The sequence below is a fragment of the Podarcis raffonei genome, chromosome 3 (assembly GCF_027172205.1).
Source record: "Podarcis raffonei isolate rPodRaf1 chromosome 3, rPodRaf1.pri, whole genome shotgun sequence".
NCBI classification, from domain to species: Eukaryota; Metazoa; Chordata; class Lepidosauria; order Squamata; family Lacertidae; genus Podarcis; species Podarcis raffonei.
The window spans coordinates 90,184,559-90,210,055 of record NC_070604.1 but is presented as its reverse complement, the minus strand read 5'-3'; the positions used below and the strand labels follow the sequence as shown (position 1 = coordinate 90,210,055).

At 42.9% G+C, this 25,497-nt stretch overlaps 1 protein-coding gene across 4 annotated transcripts in view; it reads left to right on the top strand.

The window, feature by feature from the left end:
* RBKS (ribokinase) overlaps positions 1–25,497 on the top strand; it is a 65,543-nt gene that overhangs the window by 4,734 nt on the left and 35,312 nt on the right. For all 4 annotated transcript variants that reach the window (XM_053382963.1, XM_053382960.1, XM_053382962.1 and 1 more), the window contains 3 exons: positions 9,693–9,825; positions 13,452–13,515; positions 18,647–18,709. In XM_053382963.1, coding sequence (XP_053238938.1) covers positions 9,814–9,825; positions 13,452–13,515; positions 18,647–18,709 — 139 coding nt within the window. In that variant the 5' untranslated portion in view covers positions 9,693–9,813. The remainder of the gene's footprint in view (positions 1–9,692; positions 9,826–13,451; positions 13,516–18,646; positions 18,710–25,497) is intronic.

Below are 25,497 nucleotides of genomic sequence, written 5' to 3'. Positions count from 1 at the left end.
TAAAATATAATTGCAGCCAACAATTGGCAAGGCAGTTTACAACATAAAATCTTACTAAAAAAAAAAAAAGCAATTAATACTGGTAGGTTTAAAAATGCAAGTTTCAAAAGAAGGCAGGGTTGACTCCTACCAGACCTCTACTTGCAAGGAGTTCCACAGGCAGGGCCTGTCACTCCAAAGGCTTGATCCCTGGTGGAAGAGAACATAGCCATCAGGGTTAGTAGCCACGGACAGCCTCATCCTCCATGAATTTGTCTAAGCCTCTTTTAAACCCATACACACATAAAAGCTCAATTATATGTGGTGGCGCTTGGTTCCAAACATCACAGTAAGCAAATGGCTTAGTTCATGGGTAGGCAAACTAAGGCCCAGGGCCAGATCCGGCCCAGTCGCCTTCTAAATCCGGCTTGCGGACGGTCCAGGAATCAGCATGTTTTTACATAAGAAGAATGTGTCCTTTTATTTAAAATGCATCTCTGGGTTATTTGTGGGGCCTGCTTGGTGTTTTTACATGAATAGAATGTGTGCTTTTATTTAAAATGCATCTCTGGGTTATTTGTGGGGCATAGGAATTCGTTCATTTCCCCCCACCCAAATATATTCCGGCCCCCCACAAGCTCTGAGGGACAGTGGACCGGCTCCCTGCTGAAAAAGTTTGCTGGCCCCTGGCTTAGTTTGTGGTAAACTCTGGCTTACTAGAATTCACAAACATGCAGTTTCCCTGAGAGGAGTTCACTGCTGCTTTGCTACTACCCCAGTGGTTTTGTTTTGTTTTTTATTTCTCTGCCAAGCAAAGTTTGGCTTGGCATGTTGTCTGAACATAAGCTCTTAAGTTCTCTTCTTGCTAGCCATGAGCAGTCCCTGTAAGCAATAGTTTGTCTTACTGTGGCAGGCAAACAAGGACAATTGCTGAAGGTATTTCTTTCCCGTGAAGCCCAAGATACTGAATAGGTTATTTTTCCTTCCAGGGTACCAACCCTTCTCTAAAACGTGTGTATGCAATTATCTTTTGCTTCTGTCTGCTCTGTGCAACTCCTCCTTTGATGTGCAACCATGAACAGTATTGTTTTTAGAATGTTCTGTCTTGGCCTCATTATTTCTTTTTTCCAATTGCAACAAGTTGTTTCCATTCCCTTCATAGATTTCCCAAAAACCAGTTTTCTAGATTTGTATCTTCCCAAGATTTGAAAAAAAACTGCTTTGGGTTCTTTGAGGAGAAAATGAATTTCCTTCCCTGCATTTCCCTTATCTCTGCCTGCATTCTTCCACTCCCCACGATCTGCCTAGACTTCTCCACCTTCCCTTTGTCTTTCTCTCCTCCTCTCCAGAATGCGTGCCTTCTTTCATGTTGGCGAATGTGCCTGGAGCCACCTTCCAGCTCTTTTTCTCCATCCAGCCTTAAACACATCTATAAACCCTCAACAAAACATTTGAGTTATCATTCTGTTTCATTGTTAGTTAGCCTGTAATTAAAGCTGTTCACCCGCGAAAAAGAAAATACATTATACAGATCTCTAAGCAGGCACTTGACTAAAAGCCCTAAACCTTTAAAATGTTTCACAGTGGCCAGTTGCATTTCTGATTTTCATTTTCTAAATGGTGTGTTGCCACAGAATATATTCATTGTAGTCACTGGGCATGTGACCCAGAGTCACTGAAGGTATTATCCAAGACACCAAGATGTGTGTCAGAAGCCTGACACTTGTGTTAGTTGTTCATTTGGGTTCCACTAACTAAGTTCTACTTAGAGTAAAAGGTAAAGGTACCCCTGACCATTAGGTCCAGTCGTGGACGACTCTGGGGTTGCGCGCTCATCTCGCTCTCTAGGCCGAGGGAGCCAGCGTTTGTCTACAGACAGTTTTTCTGGGTCATGTGGCCAGCATGACTAAGCCGCTTCTGGCGAACCAGAGCAGCGCATGGAAATGCCGTTTACCTTCCCACCGGAGCGGTACCTATTTATTTACTTGCACTTTGACGTGCTTTTGAACTGCTAGGTGGGCAGGAGCTGGGACCTAACAACTGGAGCTCACCCCGCCATGGGGATTTGAACCACCGACCTTCTGATCGGCAAGTCCTAGGCTCTGTGGTTTAGACCACAGCACCACACGCTTCCCCCTCTACTTAGAGTAGATCCTTTGTAATTAAAGATCCCAAACTAGTCATTAGTTTCAATGGTCTGGTTCACTCACAAACCATGGTTTAGCATGTGCAGGGGGGACTCCCAGGGAGGAGACTGTGGCTGTTTGGCTCATGCTTTAGCTCTCTCCAGGCTAACCATGGCCTGTAACCAAGGTTTGTCCTATGGTTTTATAGTTCATGGTTTGTTTTTGAAACATGCTTGATGTGTGGCAGGAATATAACAGATGGGACAGGGGCAAAGTGGAGAGCTTAGAATCGTAGAAACAGAGAAGCAGAAATAACCTCAAAGGCTATCTAGTTTAACTCCATGGAACAGAAAATCTACTGTTGTGCAGCAAATGGCTTAGTTCATGGGTAGGCAAACTAAGGCCTGGGGCCAGATCCGGCCAGATTTCCTTCTCAATCCGGAAATCAGCATGTTTTTACATGAGTAGAATGTGTCCTTTTATTTAAAAGGCATCTCTGGGTTATTTGTGGGGCCTGCCTGGTGTGTTTACATGGGTAGAATGTGTGCTTTTATTTAAAATGCATCTCTGGGTTATTTGTGGGGCATAGGAATTCATTCACCCCCCCAAAAAAAATAATCTGGCCTACCACATGGTCTGAGAGATGGTGGACTGGCCTATGGCTGAAAAAGGTTGCTGACCCCTGGTCTATCACTTCCAAGGCAATCCATTTCTTCCCCAAGCAACTCATACCATGAACACATATTTCCTGAAGTCTAATCAAAATCCCCTTTATTGTATTTTGGGGCTGTTGGTTCACGTACTGCCCTGTGGAGTAACTGAAAACAAATTTGCTTCATCATCCATGTGACAGCCTTTCAAATATTTGAAGATGGCTGCTGTGTCACCTCTAAATGGTCTCTTCTGCTGTGTGTCCCCCACAACTTTCCTCCAGGACCCTTGTCATGTTTGTTACGCTCCTCTGGACATGCTCCAGTTTGTTGGCAGCCTTCTTAAACTTTGGTGTGCAGAACCACAATCCCAGTAAAGATCAGCTGGATGCAGGATAGTAACAACTGAGGAGCAGGGACTGAGATTAGAGATGTTGGCCAGCCCTGAGAGGATGAATAATAAATTCTCAGATGGTGCAGATCCTGCAGATAGAAACAGCACAGGAGTGTTTAAGGACACATGGACATTTCCAGAAACTTGTGTGTCCTACAGTGATCCCTAGGCTAGTATGAACTGTTGGTGTGTGTTCGTCTGTGTGTATGTTTAAGCAGGCTACTTTAAATGTTTATTATATTTGAAGGCTGATTTATCCCAGCTGTCATTTCCACTTTACACAGTCTTCTCTGTTTTCCATAGAGGTGAGGTCGCTGTTTGTAGTGCTAACTATTTCCATGGCAGTAGACTGTGATGCCATCAGTGGAAGATTTAGGCATTCCTCTGAGTACTGGCAATTAAAAATTATGGATTGTGAGATAAGGCTTGCCTTTACCAAGCTCCATGGCATTATAGCCCACATGGGGCTTGGAAACCATTGCTTAATTCTTTGGGGCCTTAGCATGGGTAATGGAATAAGTGAATTGGCGTCGTTTGATCTTAGAAGGAAAACAGTTATGTTTAAAATGAAATAAAATCAGCAACTCGAAAGCGTCTTCTGTGCCTGGGTGGAAAGAACACATATGAATTGCAGTCTGATGACTACAGTTTGTGCACTGAAATTCCCGGAGAAATTTCTATTGCTATGCATCAGTTGGGAGCATTTCAGTTTGCCTGTCACATGACATTGTTTTTGTCCCTTTAGCCAACTCCAAAGAAACATGCAATGAAATAACTAGCTTTAGCCCTTATTATTACATGAAACTTAGAAGTTAGCCCCTCTGCATTCAGTAGAGTTTACTTCCAGGTTAGTGTGCATATGATTGTGGCCTTAACCTTTCTATCATGTGCGTTTAAGAAATAAGTTTGCCAGAGATCAGTAACCTTTTGATATTAGATAGTATGATTGCAAAACTGTGTCAACTGGCTTTGTTCCATTCCAGTCAAAGATATTTGAGATTCAGGTATGCTGGATTAACAAATTTATGGATTACAGATCTGATCATAGCACAGGCTTCCTCCTGACATCTATGGATATATCCTCCTTTAAATTACGTATTTTGGGTTATAGGCAATGTTAATCATACTCAGAGTAGACCCACTGAAATTAATGGATATGACTAACTTAGGTCCATTCATTTCAGTAGATCTCCTTTGAGTAAAGCTTAGTGTGTCTACTGCTACAGAAGCAGCCCATGAAATGGATCGGTTAAAAGTTGTTATGAAATAGGAGAAGGCTATACTGTATAAACAATTTGGAAAACTATTCTGCTGGAATTGCACCAAATGTGTTCTTGTGCACAGAAAATTAAGATAAAAATTAGAAAAAGGGATTAGTAGCACTATGGAAAGTGTGTGGGGAGGGTAAATTTAAAAACTGTTTCTGTTCCTTAAAATCTCCACTGGATGCAGCTATTTTAGCAACAGTTTAACAAAAATGGAATCATTCCAGTGGAATTTTAACAGTAATCAGGTCAGGCGCCTGAGCAGGGTTAAGGAAATTTTGAGTGATAATAAGGCCGCTAGTATTTGAATATCTTCAAATAAGAGAGAGTTCAGATACAGAGTGGAATTGAGAGAGTTAAATAATGTTGAAGGATTAATTTGAGAGAAACCAAGAAATATGTTGTTTGAAATTTACCAAATTATACTGAGTAAGAGAGAAGACAGAAAATAGGATTACACTTGAACATGGGAAGCAATGATAGGAGAGGGGGTTCTAGAGGATATGGGGGAATATATGAACAATATGAATTGTATTGATATCATTAATAGAAAACTCAAGTTATAAACTAGGTGATATTCAACTCTCTTAAAAGAGTATATGTGATACTGGTAACAGTAACTCTTGGAAGTGTTGAACAGGCAGAGTGGGTGTTATCCACTGTTGGTGGACTTCCTAGAGGCAAAACATTTATTTCAAGAAATCATGTTTAATATTAGCAGGATGTCTTTTATATGGTGTTAGCAGCTAGGATGCTGCATGTAAAATACTGGGGGAAAGGAAGAGTGGTTCACTAAACTATGGGAATTTGCAACTGTAAGTAAAATTTGGTGGAATTTAAGGGTTAGACAAGAAAAGCAGAGGACTAATAGCTTTGAACAAGAATGAGACCCATTTAAGAATTTTAAGGATGATCATGTGTAACACTGTGAGCAGAGGGTTTCCCATGACTGGTAGAAAGTGGCATGAGAAGTGGTGCGTGGCATCACACTCGCATCAGTTGTCAGTCTAGTGCTGAAAATGAGTGCTGTGTGCCAGACTGCAGAAATCAGGCCGTGGCTGCAGACATGGCTAATATTGAATCCTGATGAGGGTTAAGAGGGCAAAAAATAATGCAATCACTTTTGGGTGCTAGAATTCTGATGATGCAGTCTTTCTTCTTTGCCACCAGCACCCATTATCTGGACATAAATTGAATTTGTAAGTCTTGAACGCTGAACGGATAATATAAGTGGCACCAGCTTCCAAGGAATCTGGGAAAGGAAGGAACTTGTAAAAATCCTGTTGTCAAAGCTAAAGTACGGCTGGCATCTTTGTCCTGCCCTTTTCATCTCTTATGTACAAGCTGTGAGAGGCTGTCTTCTTATGCCTTGTTACAAGTGTGCTCAATTGCCCACATTGCTGAGATGCAGCCAAGCCACCCTGAGCCTTTGTAGTAGTGGCAGAAGAAGGGCATTTCTCCCAGTGATCTATCTCCTTGCCTGATCATCCTACATGGATCCTCCATGGGAATGTGAAACTCGACTCACACAGGAGCCAATTTGCCCCAGATCTTGTATTATATGGACTCTGTTCATTCTTACAGCTCAGTCCACAGGTGAAATCAACAAGACTTGCAAAAATAAGATTCTTCATAGACAATATGTTGAGCCAGGCTCTTCTGTTAGCAACCTGACTACTGAGTATTTGTCCCAAGCAAGCCCTCACTCTGATTGTCATAACCAAAGTTGTGAGGAACCAGTGACAAGACTTCAGGGACATCCTGTGATGATCGGAGAGTCCCTTACCCACACCACTGTAGGCTAGGACTATAGGCAGGGACTCCTTCAAATGCATTATACCTTCTTGATATGAGATAATTTTTTACAAATTACAGTACCATGAGTAAATCTGACTTCCTCCCTCTCTCCCTTATTTGGTGGTTTTTTTCAAACTTACTTGGACTTTGAAGGTTGAGAGACGTGCTTTGGATCCCCTGCAAAGTTTTCACTCCATCTCACCATATTTTAAGATATTCACAAACTGAACATTGTGCTGTGTTGTCAACACCCTTATAACATTTTTTGTTGCCAGGAACAAAGTCCTGTGTAAACATCTTCTGCTATGTGGCATTTAGCATGCCTCCTTGCCAGTTCTTTTGCCTGTTTCCTTGGTTATTAAGTATTTTCTTCAAAGCAATGCATTTAAGACTTCTGCTCAAAACTCTTGATGTGTGACAAACCCAGTACACCAAGGTTTATAAGCAGATCACTTGCTGTTGAAGATTTCTCTTTAAATTCCTTTTATTTAATATGCTTCTGTATACTTTCTATACATATGTGCAGGGGAGGAAGTCCTATTGAACAGACATGCTTAAAATTGCAGAGTAAAGTGACAGGTTGTTGAGCTCAGCCCCAGCGCACAATTTAACATGTTGCTCTGTGGTAGCAGCAGCACCTATGGCAGTTGTTCTCAGACCCCTTATCTGAATGGTCTTCCCCAGCCGTAGGTAGTAGGGTTTCACTCTTTGTATCAATTTTTATTCCTGTATGTGTTAATTTCTGAATGAACAGTGCTACAAATAAATGAGTCACTGCTCCACTTTCCCGAATGAAACAAAAATAGGATGGGGGAAGGCAGTCATATCAGATTTTTCCAGGGGGTTTTCCTTTGCATCCACAATTCTCTCATGATGTAACATAAGTAAGGACCAATGAAGAGAGGCTATAGTTGAGAATGAATTCAGTCGTACTGTGGGATTTCTGATAGTCTTTGGCAAGGCAGTAAATTTAGACCCCTGAATACAAACAGTTTCAATTTATTTCTGTGTTAATGTTTGAAAAAATACTTACATGGGACCTTTTCTGTTACTTATTTTAGAAAGTGCTTGGAGTTCCCCAGTAAAAACCTACCTGAGTTTTGAGATCTGTGGGGAGGCCTGGCTTGTGGTACCCTCATGAGTATGAGCTGGAGTGAGTAGCAGGGTCTTCTCAGTGGCAGCACCTCGTTTTTTTGAACTCCTGCCCAGTATAGATACAGCTGTCCTCTTCTTTATATTCATCCAGGTAGCAGCTGGTGACCTACCTATTTCTGCAGGTTTCTGGAGCATTGTGAGAGTAGCCCTGTTGTATTAACTGAGTGTGATATGTGTTTTAACTTGTTTATGTTGAATTTTACAAATGTTAGGAGCTCCGGGATCTGCATGAGGAAAAGCAGGTATAAGGGGGGGGGGATATTTTTGTTCCACCTACCCTTCATCAAGTCAGGTTCCTGGGTGGTATGCAGCATATATCGTGTCAAATTTCTGAAATTGAAAGATGGCAACTCACTCACCAGGTGACCATAGAGACTGGGAGTCCCCAGTATGGGACCCTTAGACACCCTGATACCTGCAGATACCTGTCAGTTTCTTTTTTATATATATAAAAAAAGACTTTTGTAGGGGGAGTTGTTTGTTTGGGGATGTGTTATTTTCTTTTGTGGTTGATCACTGATATAGTGGGGGATCCCTGATGTAGGCAGAATGCATTCCTGTCAATCATTCCATCAGTCCCTCAAGAAGAACCTTTCAGAGAGGCTGTGTCTCAAAGCACCATTAGCAGTGACATGGTGCCAGAAAGAGAACAGGTAGTGCAAAATAGCTATTATATTAACAAAGGTCAAGATTAATTGGTAACATGCACAATTAAACTGGGAAGAAAATTGGGGATAGAGTTGATTTAATTTAATTACATTACAGAGTGTGCTGTATACAGTGGAATGGAAATTATGTTAACTCATCTGTAGACTATTTTAGTGGTGTGCACATATCCATTTCGCTTGCAGTGTATGTAATTCTAACCATGCTTACATCAGAAATAATTCCCACTGAGCACAATGGGAATTATTCCTTGATAAGTCTGCATAAGGTGGCAGTCTGAATGTTTATGTCAGTTATGAATTACCGTAGAAAATGTTGTAGCAACAATTGTGAACATCCTAACAAAGTTGTTTGGGTTTAGTTGTAACGTTAGCTGTTTCTGCGTATGTGTGCTTTTGGTCTATTATGCAGTTTTGTGGCAATGTTAGTAAGTGTAGAATTCCGATGCTTCCTTAATCGTACAGATTACTCATCATTGTCAATTCAAAGCAGCATTCTGAAATGCCTTTTAAGCTAGTCTGATGAAAAGCAAAATCTAATAATTGCTTCTCATTGCAGAAATCTGTGACAAGATAATAGCATTACATTTTAACAATACTTCTATTTTATTAATAGCTGTATCGGTAAAAGTGAACCTTCCATAACTGCGTATAGATGAGTGTTTGGGAGTATGTTTAATATGCAAGGTGGAAATGTGTTTGAGGAAGAATTGTTCTTTCTGATGATTGCTCTGTGTGTGTGTGTGTGTGTGTGAGAGAGAGAGAGAGAGAGAGAGAGAGAGAGAGAATTACATAGAATTTCCTGAGTGGTTTTCATCAGATTCCTGGCATAATTGTGCAATTGCATTTTTTGCAAAAAAAAAAAAATCTAGTTAGGTTTTAATTTTTTTATAGCATATGTTATCATTATCAGCAAAGGTAACTGTCTCATCCTCTTCTATTAAGCCATGGATGGGGAAATTGTGGCCCTCCAAATGTTGGCTTCCGACTCCCAATGACCAGGGGTGATGAAAATGGTAATCCAGCAACAGTGGGGGAGCACTAGCTTCCCTAGCCCTATGCAAAGTTGTTGACCCGGGAACTTTAAAGCTTTATTTTGGACCTTGTGGTTCTTGGTACCACCTTCTGCTGTGACATATCTGTTAACAACAAAGTTCAATGCATCTGTTGTGAGGCCTGTTTTTCTTCATACTAGTTATAGTGGTGGAGAAGATTTGAACGGAGAGGCTTATAGTGAAAGAGACTGCATTTACCTATACAGTGGTACCTCAGGTTAAGTACTTAATTCGTTCCGGAGGTCCGTTCTTAACCTGAAACTGTTCTTAACCTGAAGCACCACTTTAGCTAATGGGGGTCTCCCACTGCTGCCGCGCCGCCAGAGCACGATTCCTGTTCTCATCCTGAAGCAAAGTTCTTAACCTGAGGTACTATTTCTGGGTTAGCGGAGTCTGTAACCTGAAGTGTCTGTAACCTGAAGCGTCTGTATCCAGAGGTACCACTGTACTGGATTACTATTGTAAGTACTTTTGGATGTATCCCAATAGCTTTGATTCCCCTATTACATTATGTATATGCCCAATTAGTATGAGGTTTGTAATTCTTATGATTTCAGTTGTTAATTCACTCAAACCCCATATTATATTTCTTTCTTTAACTGCCAGCCTTACCACACGCCTGCCAAAAGCTGGAGAAACCATACACGGTCACAGGTTTTTCTCTGGATTTGGAGGGAAAGGTGCCAACCAGTGTGTCCAAGCTGCTCGACTTGGGGCGAAAACCTCCATGATATGCATGGTAAACATCTTCTGGGTTCACATCTGCCCCAAATATACATACTGTCGTAAGTGTATTTTTAAAAAGCAACAGTGAAAAACAAATGAAGAACGGAGAGTTCAAGTCAGCTTTCTAGCAGTGCACCTTAAGCTAGCTCCTCAGAAGCCTGCTTAGAAAGCATGGTCTTTATTGCTTTTCTTAAAAACCACAGTGGGGCAAGTGGGGCATATTTTCCTCAGGAGGGAACTTGATACAATGGGTACCCCCACTGCAAAAAGCTCTGTTTGTCAGGCTTCAGGGAATCCGACCCACCCCCCAGTAGGCTGCCAGGAATAGACAAAACAGGGAGAGTTCTTACCAATGTCTTTTATTCAATATTCACAGAGAGGCTTAGAAATGGTGCCTCTTAGCGTAATGGCATTGCTCCGACTAATCCCCATCCCCCTTCTTTCCTCAATCGTCAACAGCACCACCCAATTTAAGGTGGCCGCTTAGGGACATTTGCCAACGAGCCCTTTGCTCTCATATTTTCAATGCTCCCTTGGTTCTGGGAGAAGTGGGGTCTGGATTGCTTTCTAGTGATAACGTGACAGCCTGCTGCTCCGACTGTTTTCCCCTCCTCCTTTCCCGTTATTTCCCAACTCTGTCCTTCCTCTACCTCTGAGTTGTGACTTTCCTCAAACCACTGTTGTAAATCTATACTGTCTTCCTCTTCTCTGGAAGGTTCAGGAGGGGGAGGCGGTCTCCACCATTCCTCCAGTCCCTGACACTGTTTGGTAGTAGCAGTATTCTTACTTGAGATGCTAGTGGCACTGTTTATAGCTCTGCTCAAGGGAGATATAGGAGTGGATAGTCTTTAAGGTTTCCCAGATGCAGACCATTTGAGATGGGAATAGGCTGTAGCTCAGTGGGTATAGCATACAGAAGGTCCCATGTTCACTTCCTAGCATCGCCAGGTAGGGCTGGGAGAGACCCCCTGGCTGACTTTCTGGAGTGCTGCTGCCAGTTACTATTTTTATTTTATTATTTATTTAATTTCTATGCCGCCCTACACCCGAAGGTCTCAGGGCGGTTCACATAAAATATCAAATACATAAAATCATATCAAATACATAAAATCAGTTATTGTCAAAAAAGCTGAGCTAGATGAGCCTATGGTCTGACTTGGAATAAAACAGTTTCCTATGTTCTTATATTCCTATTTTCCAAATGTCATTGGAATCAGCCCAACTCCCATCAGTCCTGACCATCAGTCCCAGACAGCATGTCCAATGATCAGGGATGATGAGAGCTGTAGGCTTAACATTCGGACGCAAGCGCTCCACTCCTCTTTTGAAGGCTGAAACCTGCACCTTGGACTTCTAATAAGGCTGTAATGGACTAGTGAAAACCAACCAACCAACCAACCAACCAACCCTGTATTGCTGCATCCTGGACCAGCTGATGTTTCCAAAAATGTCTTCAAGGGCAAGCCCATGTATGTCATTAGTCAAGGCAAGAGATAGCCAAATCAGGCCGGACAATGGTTCAGCCCTTCCAGAAAGCATTTTCCCAACTGGTGACAATAACTCCTGGCCATAGACAGACACATCAACTTAAAGGAGCAAAGCCAAATTGATCGGCTCTCCTAAGGAGTGTGGCCCTACGTCCGCCTTTAACAGACCATCCACCCCCAGCATCTCCATTTTATCTGGCTGAGCTTCAGTTTTGTTCCTTTGCAGCACTTTAAGAATGGAAGTCGCCTCTGAACCTCGGTTGTGCTTTGTTAGCAAAGGCTTGGGTTTGCTAAGTATGGAATGTAAAAAAGCTTTCAAATCGTAGGTCACTGCCAACTGCATCTGAAACAGCATTGCTGTTTTCGTTACATAACGGTGTGAGTGCATCTATGACAACAATGAATTTGGAAGCTGAATTATGACATCCTAAACTATGATTTAATCCCCCCTCACCCCAAATTGATCTTACTAGATTTTTAATTTTTGATAACAAAGTTGAGATTCCAGTGCAATAAAAATAAGAAATATACTTCTTAAAAAGTTGACCATAAAATTTAGTTATGCAGAACAGATAGCTGTTGTTGTTGTTGTTGTTAATTGAATTTATACACCGCCCTATACCTGGAGGTCTCAGGGCGGTTCACAGAAAAAAACAACCCAAACCAACCACAAAATACATAATCAAAATAAAAACAACAACCCAATAACTCTGCCCCCAAACCCCACATTTTAAAAGGGCATAGTGCAATAATAAATGCTTGCAAATACTCCTGCTCATCCCAATATAATTAATTTGTAGATTAACAGATTATTTTGATTCTGTAGGCCAATCTTAGCCAACAACATCCTGCTGGAACATTGGATACTAGGCTGGTGGGGGCAGTCCAAAAATCAGGAGGGCACCCTATCATTGCAAAACCAGTTACCTTCCCATTCAAAGTCTTACTTTTGTTATCAAATGCTTGAAGGAAGGGGCACAAGAAAGAAATGACGCCCAAATAGAAGGTATATTCTTCCCAAAGACCTGTCCTTTGATCCAATCCCTTCCAACTCTACAATTCTATGAAATTAGTACCATTTTTTTTTATTCCAAACTGACTGAAATCAGTGGCTTGAAGCAAAAAGAAAAATTTAAAAAGTCTTAGATGGTTTTATGCTGCATTCTGCACTACCCTAATGCATTGAACCACACAGAACACTCTAGGGAAGCATAGCTAATGTCAGCTCTGGTAAAATGTTAACATAGGAATCAAGGACCGGCTGGGAATCCTGAAACCACAAATCGCTCCTGCTCAGTTTCAAGAACCACTTGACATGTTTATTTGTCTAATTCCTCTCTGGTCTGTGACCACAATAGTCCATCTTTACCAAAGTGTCCCTGATGTCTATGTTCTCCCTTAGGAACAGTGATATTCTTTAATGGCATCTTAATAGCATCTTCTAAAATGCTTTGTCTTGCTATATGCTTTTGAAATCACTTTCAACCCATGGTGCTAAACATTCGCTTGAAAATCTGGTTTTGTGGAGGTTGTTTTATGGATATCCTATTTTTGCATTTTTAAAATACTCTTCTCCCAGAGAGACCTTACACTACATTATTTTGCAATCACTTTATACGGTGAAAGAAATCCCAAGTGGGACATCGTAGAATCCTAAATATGAGTTGCAGCGATACAGCAAAATAATATGCCTATTAAACTTTCTGGGTGGAATTCAACATATGGTATGTGCATGGGAAACATGATTCATTCCCACACTGAGATGTTTCCACCCCCTCCTCCCACCCCATGCACCCCTTAAACCTCTTTGGAGCTTCCCCCAAACCTCCAGAGCGGATTTAAGGGGTGGAGGAAGTCCCCCACTTGTTTGAATGGACCTTGTTATGCTCACGGAACAACTTAGTTAAATCCCACCTCATGTATTTGAAATGGCCTTACAAAACAAGAGTGCAGAATGCTTTAATGTTAAAATTTGCTGAAACTACAGCCTCAGTAAATCAAGATGCACAAGAAGAGAGTGTATCTTTCCCCCCTTGCTGATATAGAATATTTGCATTTGGAATACAATGCGTTTGGAATACACATGTGCAGTATATTTAGTGATATGCACTAAATGTAAGAGATCTAATGTTTTTTCACCTTTGCTGTGTAGGTTGGTAAGGATTCCTTTGGCAATGATTATCTTGAAAACTTTAAGAAAAATGGGATTCCTACAGGTAAATGTTTCATATTTTAACTATGTTGCACTCAAGTAAATCACAGACCATCAGCGGTATGAGGGTGGGGGCAGCAGTGATATCCTCCCAAGGCTGGTGAGACAGTAGCAAGGTCAGGAAAGCTCTGGGTTGGCAGTGGCAGCCTGCAGGTGTATGCCCACCTGCAGAACCACTGCCAAGCTAGAGCTCCCCTGACTTCTCCATCTCCACATCCTGCCCTATAGCCATCCTGATGAGCACAGGCCAGCCAGAAACTACTGGATTAGACCCATGGAAATGAATGGGCAGGCTTCCAAGCAGTTTACAAGTATGCAAACCAATTACACAAGCATTAAAATATAAATATCCATAATTAAAATACCCAATAAAACAGAACTGTAATTGAAGCAGGAGAATCGTGTCAAGAGATCAAGGGGAAGGCCTGCTTAAACAGGTACGTCTTAAAAAGCTGGCCGAATGCCAATACAGATGGGACCTCTCCTTTTTCAGCAGAGTGGTTCTTCCACAACTAGGCCACCAGTGAAAATCATTACAGTGTGACGTGGCTAATTGGATTCCATTTGTTCATCCTGATGCCCTGACCCTGGCAATGCAGGGGAAGGCTGGCTTTCAGATAACCTGGTCTAGATTTGTTACTTGCGCAGAAAGCCCTAAACAACACCTTCAAACTGGTTTGGTGACTGATAGTTAGCAAGTGCAGGTCCCATAGCCCATGTGTGACATGTACCTGGTAAGGGGCGCCACCCACCACCCAGGCAACAGCCTTCTGCACCAGCTGCCATGTCCAGAATAGACTTAAGGGAAGCCCCAAAGCCCATTAAAGGTAAAGGTAAAGGTACCCCTGCCCGTACGGGCCAGTCGTGTCCGACTCTAGGGTTGTGCACTCATCTCACTTAAGAGGCCGGGAGCCAGCGCTGTCCGAAGACACTTCCGGGTCACATGGCCAGCGTGACGAAGCTGCTCTGGCGAGCCGGCACCAGCGCAGCACACGGAAACGCCGTTTACCTTCCCGCTATAAAGCGGTACCTATTTATCTACTTGCACTTAGGGGTGCTTTCGAACTGCTAGGTGGGCAGGAGCTGGGACCGAAAGACGGGAGCTCACCCTGCTGCGGGGATTCGAACCGCCGACCATACGATCGGCAAGTCCTAGGCACTGAGGTTTTACCCACAGCACCACCCGCGTCCCTTTACAAAGCCCATTACAGTTGCCTAAATGTAAGGTTCCCAGCACAGGTGCCACAGTGACCAAGCTCCATTCTGCTTTTTTTTTTTGTCTTTGTAGAGTGGAATTCTTATTGACCTGAAAGCCTGTTTGTTTGTTTGTTTGTTTGGCTGAGGAATGGGGAAAAACATGCTTTAAATAAATAAATTGTATTAACACAGTGAGTTGTTCTGTAGCAAGTCAGAGACCATTTGCCCATCTAGCTCATCCTCTTATGTACTCAGCTGCCTCATCCCAGCGTTCTGCAGGAGAGGGCATCCTGCAGATGCCATCCTATAAGGCGATCAGTTTCAAGTGATGCCAGCAGCACCTACCCTTTGAATAGACCCTCCCATTGCATATCGGATAGGTGTCGCCTCTATGGGTTTTCAGCGCCTCCTAAAGGCGTTCCCCTTTCAACAAGCCTAGAAAAAGATTTATCCCAATTGGTATCTGTCCTGGATCTGAATTGATTTTATGTGTGTAGTTGTGCTCACCCTGTGGAATGCCCTCCCATCAGATGTCAAGGAAATAAACAGCAATCTGACTTTTAGAAGACATCTGAAAGCAGCCCTGTATAGGGAAGTTTTAAATGTTTGATGTTTTAATGTGTTTGTTGTTTTACTTTGCAGTAAGCTGCACAGAGTGTCTGGGGCAACCCAGTCAGATGGGCGGCAAATAATAATAATAATAATAATAATAATAATAATAATAATAATAATAATAGTGTTCTAATTGTCTTTATATGCAATTGTAATAATAATAATAATAATAATAATAATAATAATAATAATAATAATAATAATAGTTTATTTATACCCCGCCCATCTGGTTGGGTTTCCCCAGCCACTCTGGGCGGCTTTCAACAGAATATTAAAATACAATAGTCTATTAAACATTAAAAGCTTCCCTAAACAGGGCTGCCTTCAGATGTCTTCTAAAAGTCTGGTAGTTGTTGGTCTCTTTGACATCTGGTGGGAGGGCGTTCCACAGGGTGGGTGCCACTACTGAGAAGGCCCGCGGCCTGGTTTCCTGTAACTTGGCTTCTCGCTGCAAGGGAACCGCCAGAAGGCCCTCAGCACTGGACTTCAGTGTCCGGGCTGAACGATGGTGGTGGAGACGCTCCTTCAGGTATACTGGACCGAGGCCATTTAGGGCTTTAAAGGTCAGCACCAACACTTTTGAATTGTGCTTGGAAACGTACTGGGAGCCAATGTAGGTCTTCCAAGACCGGTGTTATGTGGTCTCAGCAGCTGCTCCCAGTTACCAGTCTAGCTGCTGCATTCTGGATTAGTTGTAGTTTCTGGGTCACCTTCAAAGGTAGCCCCACATTGCAGTAGTCCAAGCAAGAGATAACTAGAGCATGCACCACTCTGGTGAGACAGTCTGCGGGCAGGTAGGGTCTAAGCCTGCATACCAGATGGAGCTGATAAACAGCTGCCCTGGACACAGAATTGACCTGTGCCTCCATGGACAGCTGTGAGTCCAAAATGACTCCCGGGCTGTGCACCTGGTCCTTCAGGGGACATAGTTATCCCATTCAGGTCCAGGAAGTCCTCCACACCTGCCCACCTCCTGTCCCCCCAAAACAGTACTTCAGGATTCAACTGTCAGGATTCAGCCTCAATCTGTTAGCCACCATCCATCCTCCAACTGCCTCCAGACACTCACACAGGACCTTCACCGCCTTCACTGGTTCTGATTTGAAAGAGAGGTAGAGCTGGGTATCATCCGCATACTGATGAACACCCAGCCCAAACCCCCTGATGATCTCTCCCAGCAGCTGCATGTAGATGTTGAAAAGCATGGGGGAGAGGACAGAACCCTGAGGCACCCCACAGGTGAGAGCCCAGGGGTCTGAACACTCATTCCCCCCCCCCACCACTTTCTGAACACGGCCCAGGAGGAAGGAGCGAAACCACTGTATAACAGTGCTTCCAGCCCCTCTAGACGGTCCAGAAGGATGTTATGGTTGATGGTGTCAAAAGCCGCTGAGAGATCCAGCAGAACTAGGAAACAGCACTCACCTTTGTCCCTAGCCCGCCAGAGATCATCGACCAGTGCAACCAAGGCAGTTTCAGTTCCATGATGAGGCCTGAATCCCGACTGGAAGGGATCCAAATGGTCCGCTTCTTCCAGGCGTGCCTGGAGTTGTTCAACAACCACTTGCTTAATCACCTTGTCCAATAATGGAAGATTTGAGACTGGGCAATAGTTGGCTATATTGGCCGGGACTAGAGATGTTTTTTTTAAGAAGCGGTTTAATGACCGCCTCTTTCAGCAGGTCTGGGAAGGCTCCCTCACAGAGGGAAGCATTCACCACCCCGCGAAGCCAATCGCCCAGTCCTTCCCAGCTAGCTTTTATAAACCAGGATGGGCAAGGATCAAGGAGACAGGTGGTTGGTTTCACTTGTCCAAGCAGCCTATCCACATCCTCAGAGGTAACAGATTGGAATTGATCCCACACAACTTGACTAGACAGGACTCTAGCACTCTTCCGCCCCGGCCCTGCTCTCATGGTGGAGTCTACCTCTTCCGGAATCAGAGCGACTTTATCTGCAAAAAAACCAGATAATATAAATGTTTTATATTGTATTGCAAGCTGTTTCAAGATGCTTTATGGGAGGTGATTAATAAGTGAAAATAATAATAATAATAATAATAATAATAATAATAATAATAATAATAGTTCAGCATTGTCTACTACATTGACCGTTAGCAGCTCTCCAAGATTTCAGACAAGGACTTTTCAGAGTCCTACTTTAAGATGCCACGGTTTGATGCAAGTGCAAAGTACTTGTTCTGTACCTGAGCTACAGTCTTCCCCCAATGACGGAAGGATAAATTATAGTAATGAGACACAAACTGTCCTCTTAATCCATCATTAGGTGAGATTTTAATCTGGAACTAAATCAACAGCCATTATAATAGTTACAATAAAATATTAACAGCATTTGAAAGCTAGCTAGGTGGCATATCTAAGTATTGAGTTGGATGCTACACACAAGGAAAAAGAGCCACCTGTGTGGTCTCTTTCGTAGTTGTTTATGAGGTCCAAAGGGGAATTTGCTTTGGAAAGATGCAGAGCCTGTATAACACCGCACTAATAATTTCTATCCAAAGTCCTCTTCCTCTACTCAACAAAGCAGGCCAGCAGAGGCATAGGAAGTTTGTAAAACTGTACGTATGAAACTCAAAAATATTGGATAAAGAAAAAGAAAATCTTCATAATATTAGAATTCTAAGTGACCCAATGAAGTTGCTTGACAGTATGTTCAAGATTGGGGAAATGTACAACTGTGGACATCACCGTGTGCAGAAGTCACATAAATGTTTATTCTGCCATGTGTACGTGAATTAACAGTACACTGCAGCTTCCAGTAAAGTCTGTATTAAAAGCCCGCTTTCGCTGAAATAGAGAATTAACTGCAGTTAATTAATCTGAGTTTGCTTTTATTGTCTTGTGATTTTATTTTAGCATGTATGAGGTTCTCATCACCCCTGGTTTTGCTGCAGTTCAATATACAGTGGTACCTCGGGTTACATACACTTCAGGTTACATATGCTTCAGGTTACAGACTCTGCTAACCCAGAAATATTACCTCAGGTTAAGAACTTTGCTTCAGGATGAGAACAGAAATTGTGCAGCGGCGGCGCAGCGGCAGCAGGAGGCCCCATTAGCTAAAGTGGTGCTTCAGGTTAAGAACAGTTTCAGTTTAAGAACAGACCTACAGAATGAATTAAGTTCTTAACCTGAGATACCACTGTGTGTGTGTGTGTGTGTGTGTGTGTGTGTGTGTGTGTGTACACACACACCAGTGGATTTATTCTAGTTTTCACTATTCTAAGTGGCATCTTTTTTAAAAAAAGAAATTGCAATAAGTACTGTGCTAAAACTTTACATTTTATTTATTTTATTTTATTTTAGAATTTGTGGGCCAAACAGAGGATGCTGCTACTGGAGCGGCTTCGATCATTGTCAACAAGGAAGGTGGGTATCTAGGGATAGTCTGAATTTTGTTCTAACTGTTGTTCTAATGAAGTTGCTGGGTTTTGCTGGCCCCTATTCCTTAGGTTTGAGCTGCACTGTGGTTTAATGTTCACTGAAAACTAAAGTTCTCCTCACGCTTGGACAATAAATAACTGTTGGGGCGGAGGTAGAGAAAAGAAAAACCAACCCAACAACATCCAGGGAGGACAGCACTACAGTTCATTACATTAGTCAGTACAACATTACTCTTGCCATTTACATTATCCTCGCTTAGCAGAATTAGTTTGCTTGGTAACAATAAAACCTGCAGTTTTATCCTGCTCTTCCTTTTCTCACAAGCCTTCGTAGATAGGTTTTGTAGCATTCATATTTTCAAGAAAAGGTCATTTATAACTGAAGGGAGAAGAGCTGTATCTCATTGGTAGGACATCTGCTTTGCATGCAGAAGGTCCCAGGTTCAATCCCAGGTTACACAGCAGAGCCAACGGAAGCCAGGCTAACCCCATCCAGATCAGGATGGGGGTGGCGCTGTTGTCTAAACCACTGAGCCTCTTGGGCTTGCTGATTGGAAGGTTGGTGGTTCGAATCCTTGTGATGGGGTGAGCTCCCATTGCTCTGTCCCAGCCCTTGCCAAGCTAGCAGTTCGAAAGCACACCAGTAGATAAATAGGTACCGCTAAGGCGGGAAGGTAAATAGCATTTCTGTGCACTCTGGCTTCCATCACTGTGTTCCATTGTGCCAGAAGCTGTTCAGTCATGCTGGCCACAACACCCGGAAATCTGTCTGTGGACAAACGCCATCTCCCTCTGCCTGAAAGCGAGATGAGCACTGCAACCCCATAGTCCAAGGGTGCTTTACCTTTTACCTATCCCCATCCAGGTAGTGGGGGTGGGGAGAGAAAGTGGCAAGACAGTGTCAGGTAGTACCAGGGCCTTTGTACTGTTTTGTTCCTCCATAAGAAACTGCCATTCCATTCTTCCTTGTTATTGTCATCTTTTTATCTCCACCCATCATTCCTTTGAGATACAAGATGTTCCCTTGTTGCTGTTGGTTATAGCTGGGAATAAGAGGAAATATTATGACAACTTGGGGTCTTCCGGCTATTTGCTATGACATTTTACTGACCCACATATGAGTTTTTGGTGGGGTGGATGCCTTGGGGTCGAGCAGACTCTGACAGAACTGTAGTATTCTGCAGACCCCTTCCTTGTGTTCTCTTTCCCTCCAAATGCTCTGTGTAATTTTCCACATTGTTTGACTTGTTCTTACGTGTGAGGTGTCCTCTTGTAAAGTGCAGATTAGCTCTTACAAAACCAAAGGAGAACATTCATCCCTAGTCTGGAAGAGGAAAGGATGGATGGCTGACCTGTTATCCTTGATCAAATTCCATAACACTCTTTTCTAGGAGCTATTTCTGTTCTGAGCAAGGATTTGATGGGCTAAATAGCCGACGTGTCTACATCAGGTTAATTAGTACAGATAAGCTGACCCTGCCCAGGACCTATTGCTTAAGACCAGTTGTAGAACTTTCTACAATTGTTTTCCCCATGCATGAGTTCCACAAGAAAGCAAGCCAAGATCAGCACTTGTAGACATAGGCTGGGATCTGGAGGGCAAAATTCACTTCCGCTCATGCAAGGGCTTCTTCTCTGCATGGCATTCCGTGGCATTCTGGACGACCTTCCCGACCTTCCCAACCTATGCTCAGTCCTGAAATAAGCTCTCAGTATCATGCTATTAAAAAGGGACCCAGGTGGCGCTGTGGGTTAAACCACAAAGCCTAGGACTTGCCAGTCAGAAGGTCGGTGGTTCGAATCAGCTTCCGTTGTTCGGTCCCAGCTCCTGCTCACCTAGCAGTTTGAAAGCATGTCAAAGTGCAAGTAGATAAATAGGTACCTCTCCGGTGGTAAGGTAAACAGCATTTCCGTGTGCTGCTCTGGTTCGCCAGAAGCGGCTTAGTCATGCTGGCCACATGACCCGGAAGCTGTACGCCGGCTCCCTCGGCCAATAAAGCGAGATGAGCGCCACAACCCCAGAGTCGGTCACGACTGGACCTAATGGTCAGGGGTCCCTTTACCTTTTTATCATGCTATTCTGTGATCACCTCCAATATTCATGTGCTTTTCTTGTGCCTGTCTAGTGAGATAGTGCTGGGGGAACACAGTAATTCTGGGTGAGAATGACATCTCCTTTGTTCCCCGGCATGGCCTCTGATTGGGCGTGTCGGCATGTTATAACTGTGAAGCCTCAAAGGATACTGGCCAGTCTAGCTGAGAGCACCAAAATAGGCTGCTATACGATATATATAAAAGCCAGGACAAGTCCGTGACTTCCCTGGGCAGCTTCTGGGGGCTCAAAACCCTGGCAGGGCCAAGCACCGTGCTAAAGACCTGGGGAGGTCATCCAGCACTTTGCTTTCCTACAGTACCTCTGATGTAGCATTGTTCTGGGAAACTGGGAAATTCTAAAAAGCAGAGTGTAAGATGAGCCTGCTGGAACAGGCCAATGACCCTTCTAGTCTGGCATCTTGTTCTCACAATGGCCAACCAGACACCTTTGGGAAGCCTGCAAACTGGACATGAGTGCAACAGCACTCTGCCCTCCTGCAATTCCTAGCAATTGGTATTCAGAGGTACAACGCCTCTGACAGTGGAGGTAGAACATAGCCATTGATAGCCTTGTCCTCCATGAACTTGTCCGATCCTCTCTTAGATAGCTCATTCGGTAGAGCATGAGACTCTTAAATCTCAGGGTCATGGGTTTGAGCCCCGGGTTGGGCAAAAGATTCCTACATTGCATGGGGTTGGCCGAGATGACCCTCGTGGTCCCTTCCAACTCTGTTCTATGATTTTGAGTTGGCAGCCATCACTTCTTCCTGTGCAAGCAAGTCCCATAGTTTAACAATGCACTGGGTGAAGACGTTCTTTCTTTTATCTGTCCTTGAACGTTCAGCTTCATTTTGTTGCCGAGCAGCTTGGAGATCACTGTAGCACTGCTGCCACCCACCAACACTTCCAGGTAAGTGTTGGTCCCACCAACGCAGGAGACAGAGACAGTTTGCCAAGGGCCCCCTCAGAGTTGGAGCCAAACCAGGAAACCAGCAGAAGCCTGCTTCAGCTTAACTGTATCTTTTGCTGTTAATTAATCATTACACAAAGACTGAAGAAAGACTTTTTTCCATGCATGCGGATGCCTGAGTACAAAAGGTCTTAAGTGTACCTTGATACCAGTGAAACCTTTTGTGTGTGTACGTGTGTGTATTTACACACTCTCAAACACACACACACACACACACACACACACACGTAAAATTTAAAGAAGTAAGATTAAAGAAAAGTATGTCAAACACAAACTTTGACTCTGGAGGGGCGTGGGGAGATGTTACATGGATCTCGTGTGTTAGCTTAATAAACTTGGCAGCTGTTGTACAGCCAGAGGGGTGCATGTTGGGTTTTTCAACATCGTAGGCAAGAGGTAAAAACAGAGGAACTCCACCCACAGCTTGACCTTGGCTACTTGAACACTGTCACCTAGCGAGCTGTCGTAGCTTGCTTGCCAGAGGAAAGTGGTTTAGAAAATGATACACAGGAATGCTGATTCTGCTGCTGAGGTTGTTGAGACAGTGTGCCAGAGTGTGGTCACTGTTGTCCAGCAGCACTAGCTAGATGCTCCAGATTAAAGGACACCTGCAAAGCTTGGTCAGCTTGTCACTTAATCCACTTCCTAGTGTGGAATTCTCAGTCTCACAATAAAACAGTAGCCTTCAGACTTTTCAGACCTGGGACCCACTTTTTTAAAAAAGCAAATTAACGGTGCATGTTTTCCATTCCACAGTATGTTTGCAGTTCCTTTTCTGCTTTACTGTCTCCTTCTTAAAAATAATAAGAGAGGATAATGATATTTATATCCCAGATTGGGGGGCAGGAAATAAAGAGGACAGGAACTTCAGCACTTTCAATAGTCCTGCAAGATGCACCTTCTAAAATTCCCATTTTGATACAACTTCGAAGATGCAGGAACTTTGCCCTTTTCCCAATCTCTTCACTCTAGACCCTAATGTAATAATAATAATAATTTAATATTTATATCCCACCCATCTGGCTGGGTTTCCCCAACCACTTTGGGCGGCTCCCAACAGATATTAATAAATGTAACCCACATTAATTTGGGATCTTAACAACTTGATATGGGGTCGTAATGTGTTCATTTTGCTCCAGATTCTGGATGCCCTTCTAGAATTCAGGGTGTCTCAATGGTTTGGTCAGAACAAACCAAATGAGTTAGTTCTTCATGCAGTCAATAGTTATCATATTCTGTGGTGTGAGATATATTTAGTGGCCACTAGCTTATATGGACTTAAAAATAAATAAATAACCAGGTGGGTAAGTATCTTAATGGCCATTGTGGCTAAAAATGGAAACTTTATTTAGCTCAGAAATTCTGAGTTGTATCCAACAAGGTCATCTCAGTCCTGCAAGGACTTCCAGTTGAGCAACAAGTTTATCCCTGTGATCCTCGGATGAAGGGCAGAATATAAATAAATAAACAGAACTTCCCTTCCTTGTTTTCTTGCTCCTTCTGCACTTCACAAATCTGTTCTGGGGTTTCCCCAACCTTTCAGAGCAAGTTTTATTTTATTTTATTTTTTAAAATATATTTATTAAAGTTTTCATATTTAATACAAAAGAAAAAGAATCAAAAAGGAAAAAGCAAAAAAGTTTAAAAACACATAAAGTTCACAGTACTTATTTTTCAATAACATATTTCCCTGACCTCCTCATACCTCCCTTTCTTGTATTCCAATTCAAATTGTTAATTCAGCAAATCCTTATCCGTATTTTTTAACTTATTTCTATACTTAAGTTAACATATTATTTTACTTTTTCTCCTTCATCCATTTCCTCAATTTATTTTTGCTAACCTTATTTTCATTTAATTTAGTTCATTTTAAAAAACCAATTTTACCTTATCCAAACTTAAACATCAATACTTATACATCAATACTCATTCTTAAAACATTTTTTCTAAAGTCGACCCAAATTCCCTTCCACGAATTTCCCAATTTTCATACACATAACACAAACAAAATAAAAACAGAACAAATTATAATTATGTACCCTTTGGATTCCCAAACTCCACCCCCCCTTTCCCGGTTTCAGTCCCCAACAAATGTCCATCAGTCTTAATCTACTATTAGCCTGGAGATCTCACGTCCGAGGCTCTTAATTCTCTCTCAATTCCTCTCTGCCGGTTTTTTTGATAGTCCTTGATATTGAACACCAAATCTCGGAGAAGCTCTGGCCCTACGGGATCCATGTTTCTTCCAGCCAGACCTCCATACTTAAAAGTGGCGCCCAAATCTTGTTTCTTACTCCTTTCAAGTCCAAATGTCCCCAAAGCTCCAACTTCCACCTTAAGCAAATTTGTAATCCTTAGGTCTTCAGATCTCCACATAAGAGGATCTCTGCATTTTTCAATCTCCAATTCAGGCCAGATTTTCCACATCAAGTTTTTATTTTCCTTCATTGCCATCATGTCAGGCCTCAAGCTCTCCTTCGTCATCTGTAAAATTACAGCTCCTCCTTCCTTTTTTTCAGGAACAACATATGTCTCCTTCTCCAAATTCTCAAAGCTCTCAAGTTTCTCTTTTTGTCCAGCTGAATAGACTTCCTGATTCAAATCCTTATCAGATTCAATGATGTTGTTTACAGTTGAGTCCAGAGTTGTAACATTTGTAGCCAAAACATCAGTTTGGCCTTGTAACTTTCCCAAGAGAACAAAGACTCTGTCCAATTCAGCCTGAATTTTCCCTCCTCCAGCCATTCTTGTAATGTCCCAAAACCCCCTCTAGAGGGATTTTGGTTCCTTGATATTCATTCCAGTTCAAATCCAAAAGTCAAGTTAGTTTGTATCAGCTCTTCCTTATTTTCAACAAATTGTAACGAAATTGTAACAAATATAACCAGCAGAAGCAGCAGAAACAAAGTTCTCTTTTTCCGTCTTGACAGCTAATTTGACAGCTGTCAAACTCTTCAGTACCTCATCAACAGGCTCTCTCGCGGAACACTCCCGGGTCCGGGAGGGTGGCACTTCAGCTCCCAAAATTAGCTCTTTATCCTCCAGTAAGATTTCTTATACTGCCAAACCGTGAAATTAAAGTCTTTTACCAAAGAAGGAAAAGAAAGGTTCTCTTGACCTTAGTTAGCAGGTCCTTGCTTTAAATTATTTACAAGGAGGGGAGGCAGACTTCCTGTTTACACCTTCCCCGATCGTCCCTAATTCATAAAAATTTGTAAAAATTTTCTTTACAATTCCAATTTCCGTACTACTCACGGGTTGTTACTTTAAGATCCAATTGCTCACAAGAAGAAGTCAGCGCTCTCCGACCACGGCAGTGCGGCTTCACTCCGCAGGAGAAGCAGTCGACTCTCAGCACCGCGCCGCTCACCCCGTCCCCCGTTCCGAAGCCTTTAAAAAGGCTCCTTCGCAGGTCGGGGGTGCAAATGGTGCCCGCCGAGTCACCACGCTCACAGGCTTCACCGCCTGTGATTTTTTAGGGTCCCCGCGTCGCCGCAGCGGCAAGACCCGATCCTGCGGAGCCGATTCCCTCCGGAGCTCAGAGGGAATCCGCCATTAGTCGATGGCGCTAACCCGGAAGTCCCTTTCAGAGCAAGTTTTAGGAGGGGGTGCAAGTGGAGGGGGTGCATGGAAAAACTTTGTTAGATAGACACTATTTCTCTGATTAAAAGGCACCACTGCAAACACTGGTAATAGTTATCTCAATCATG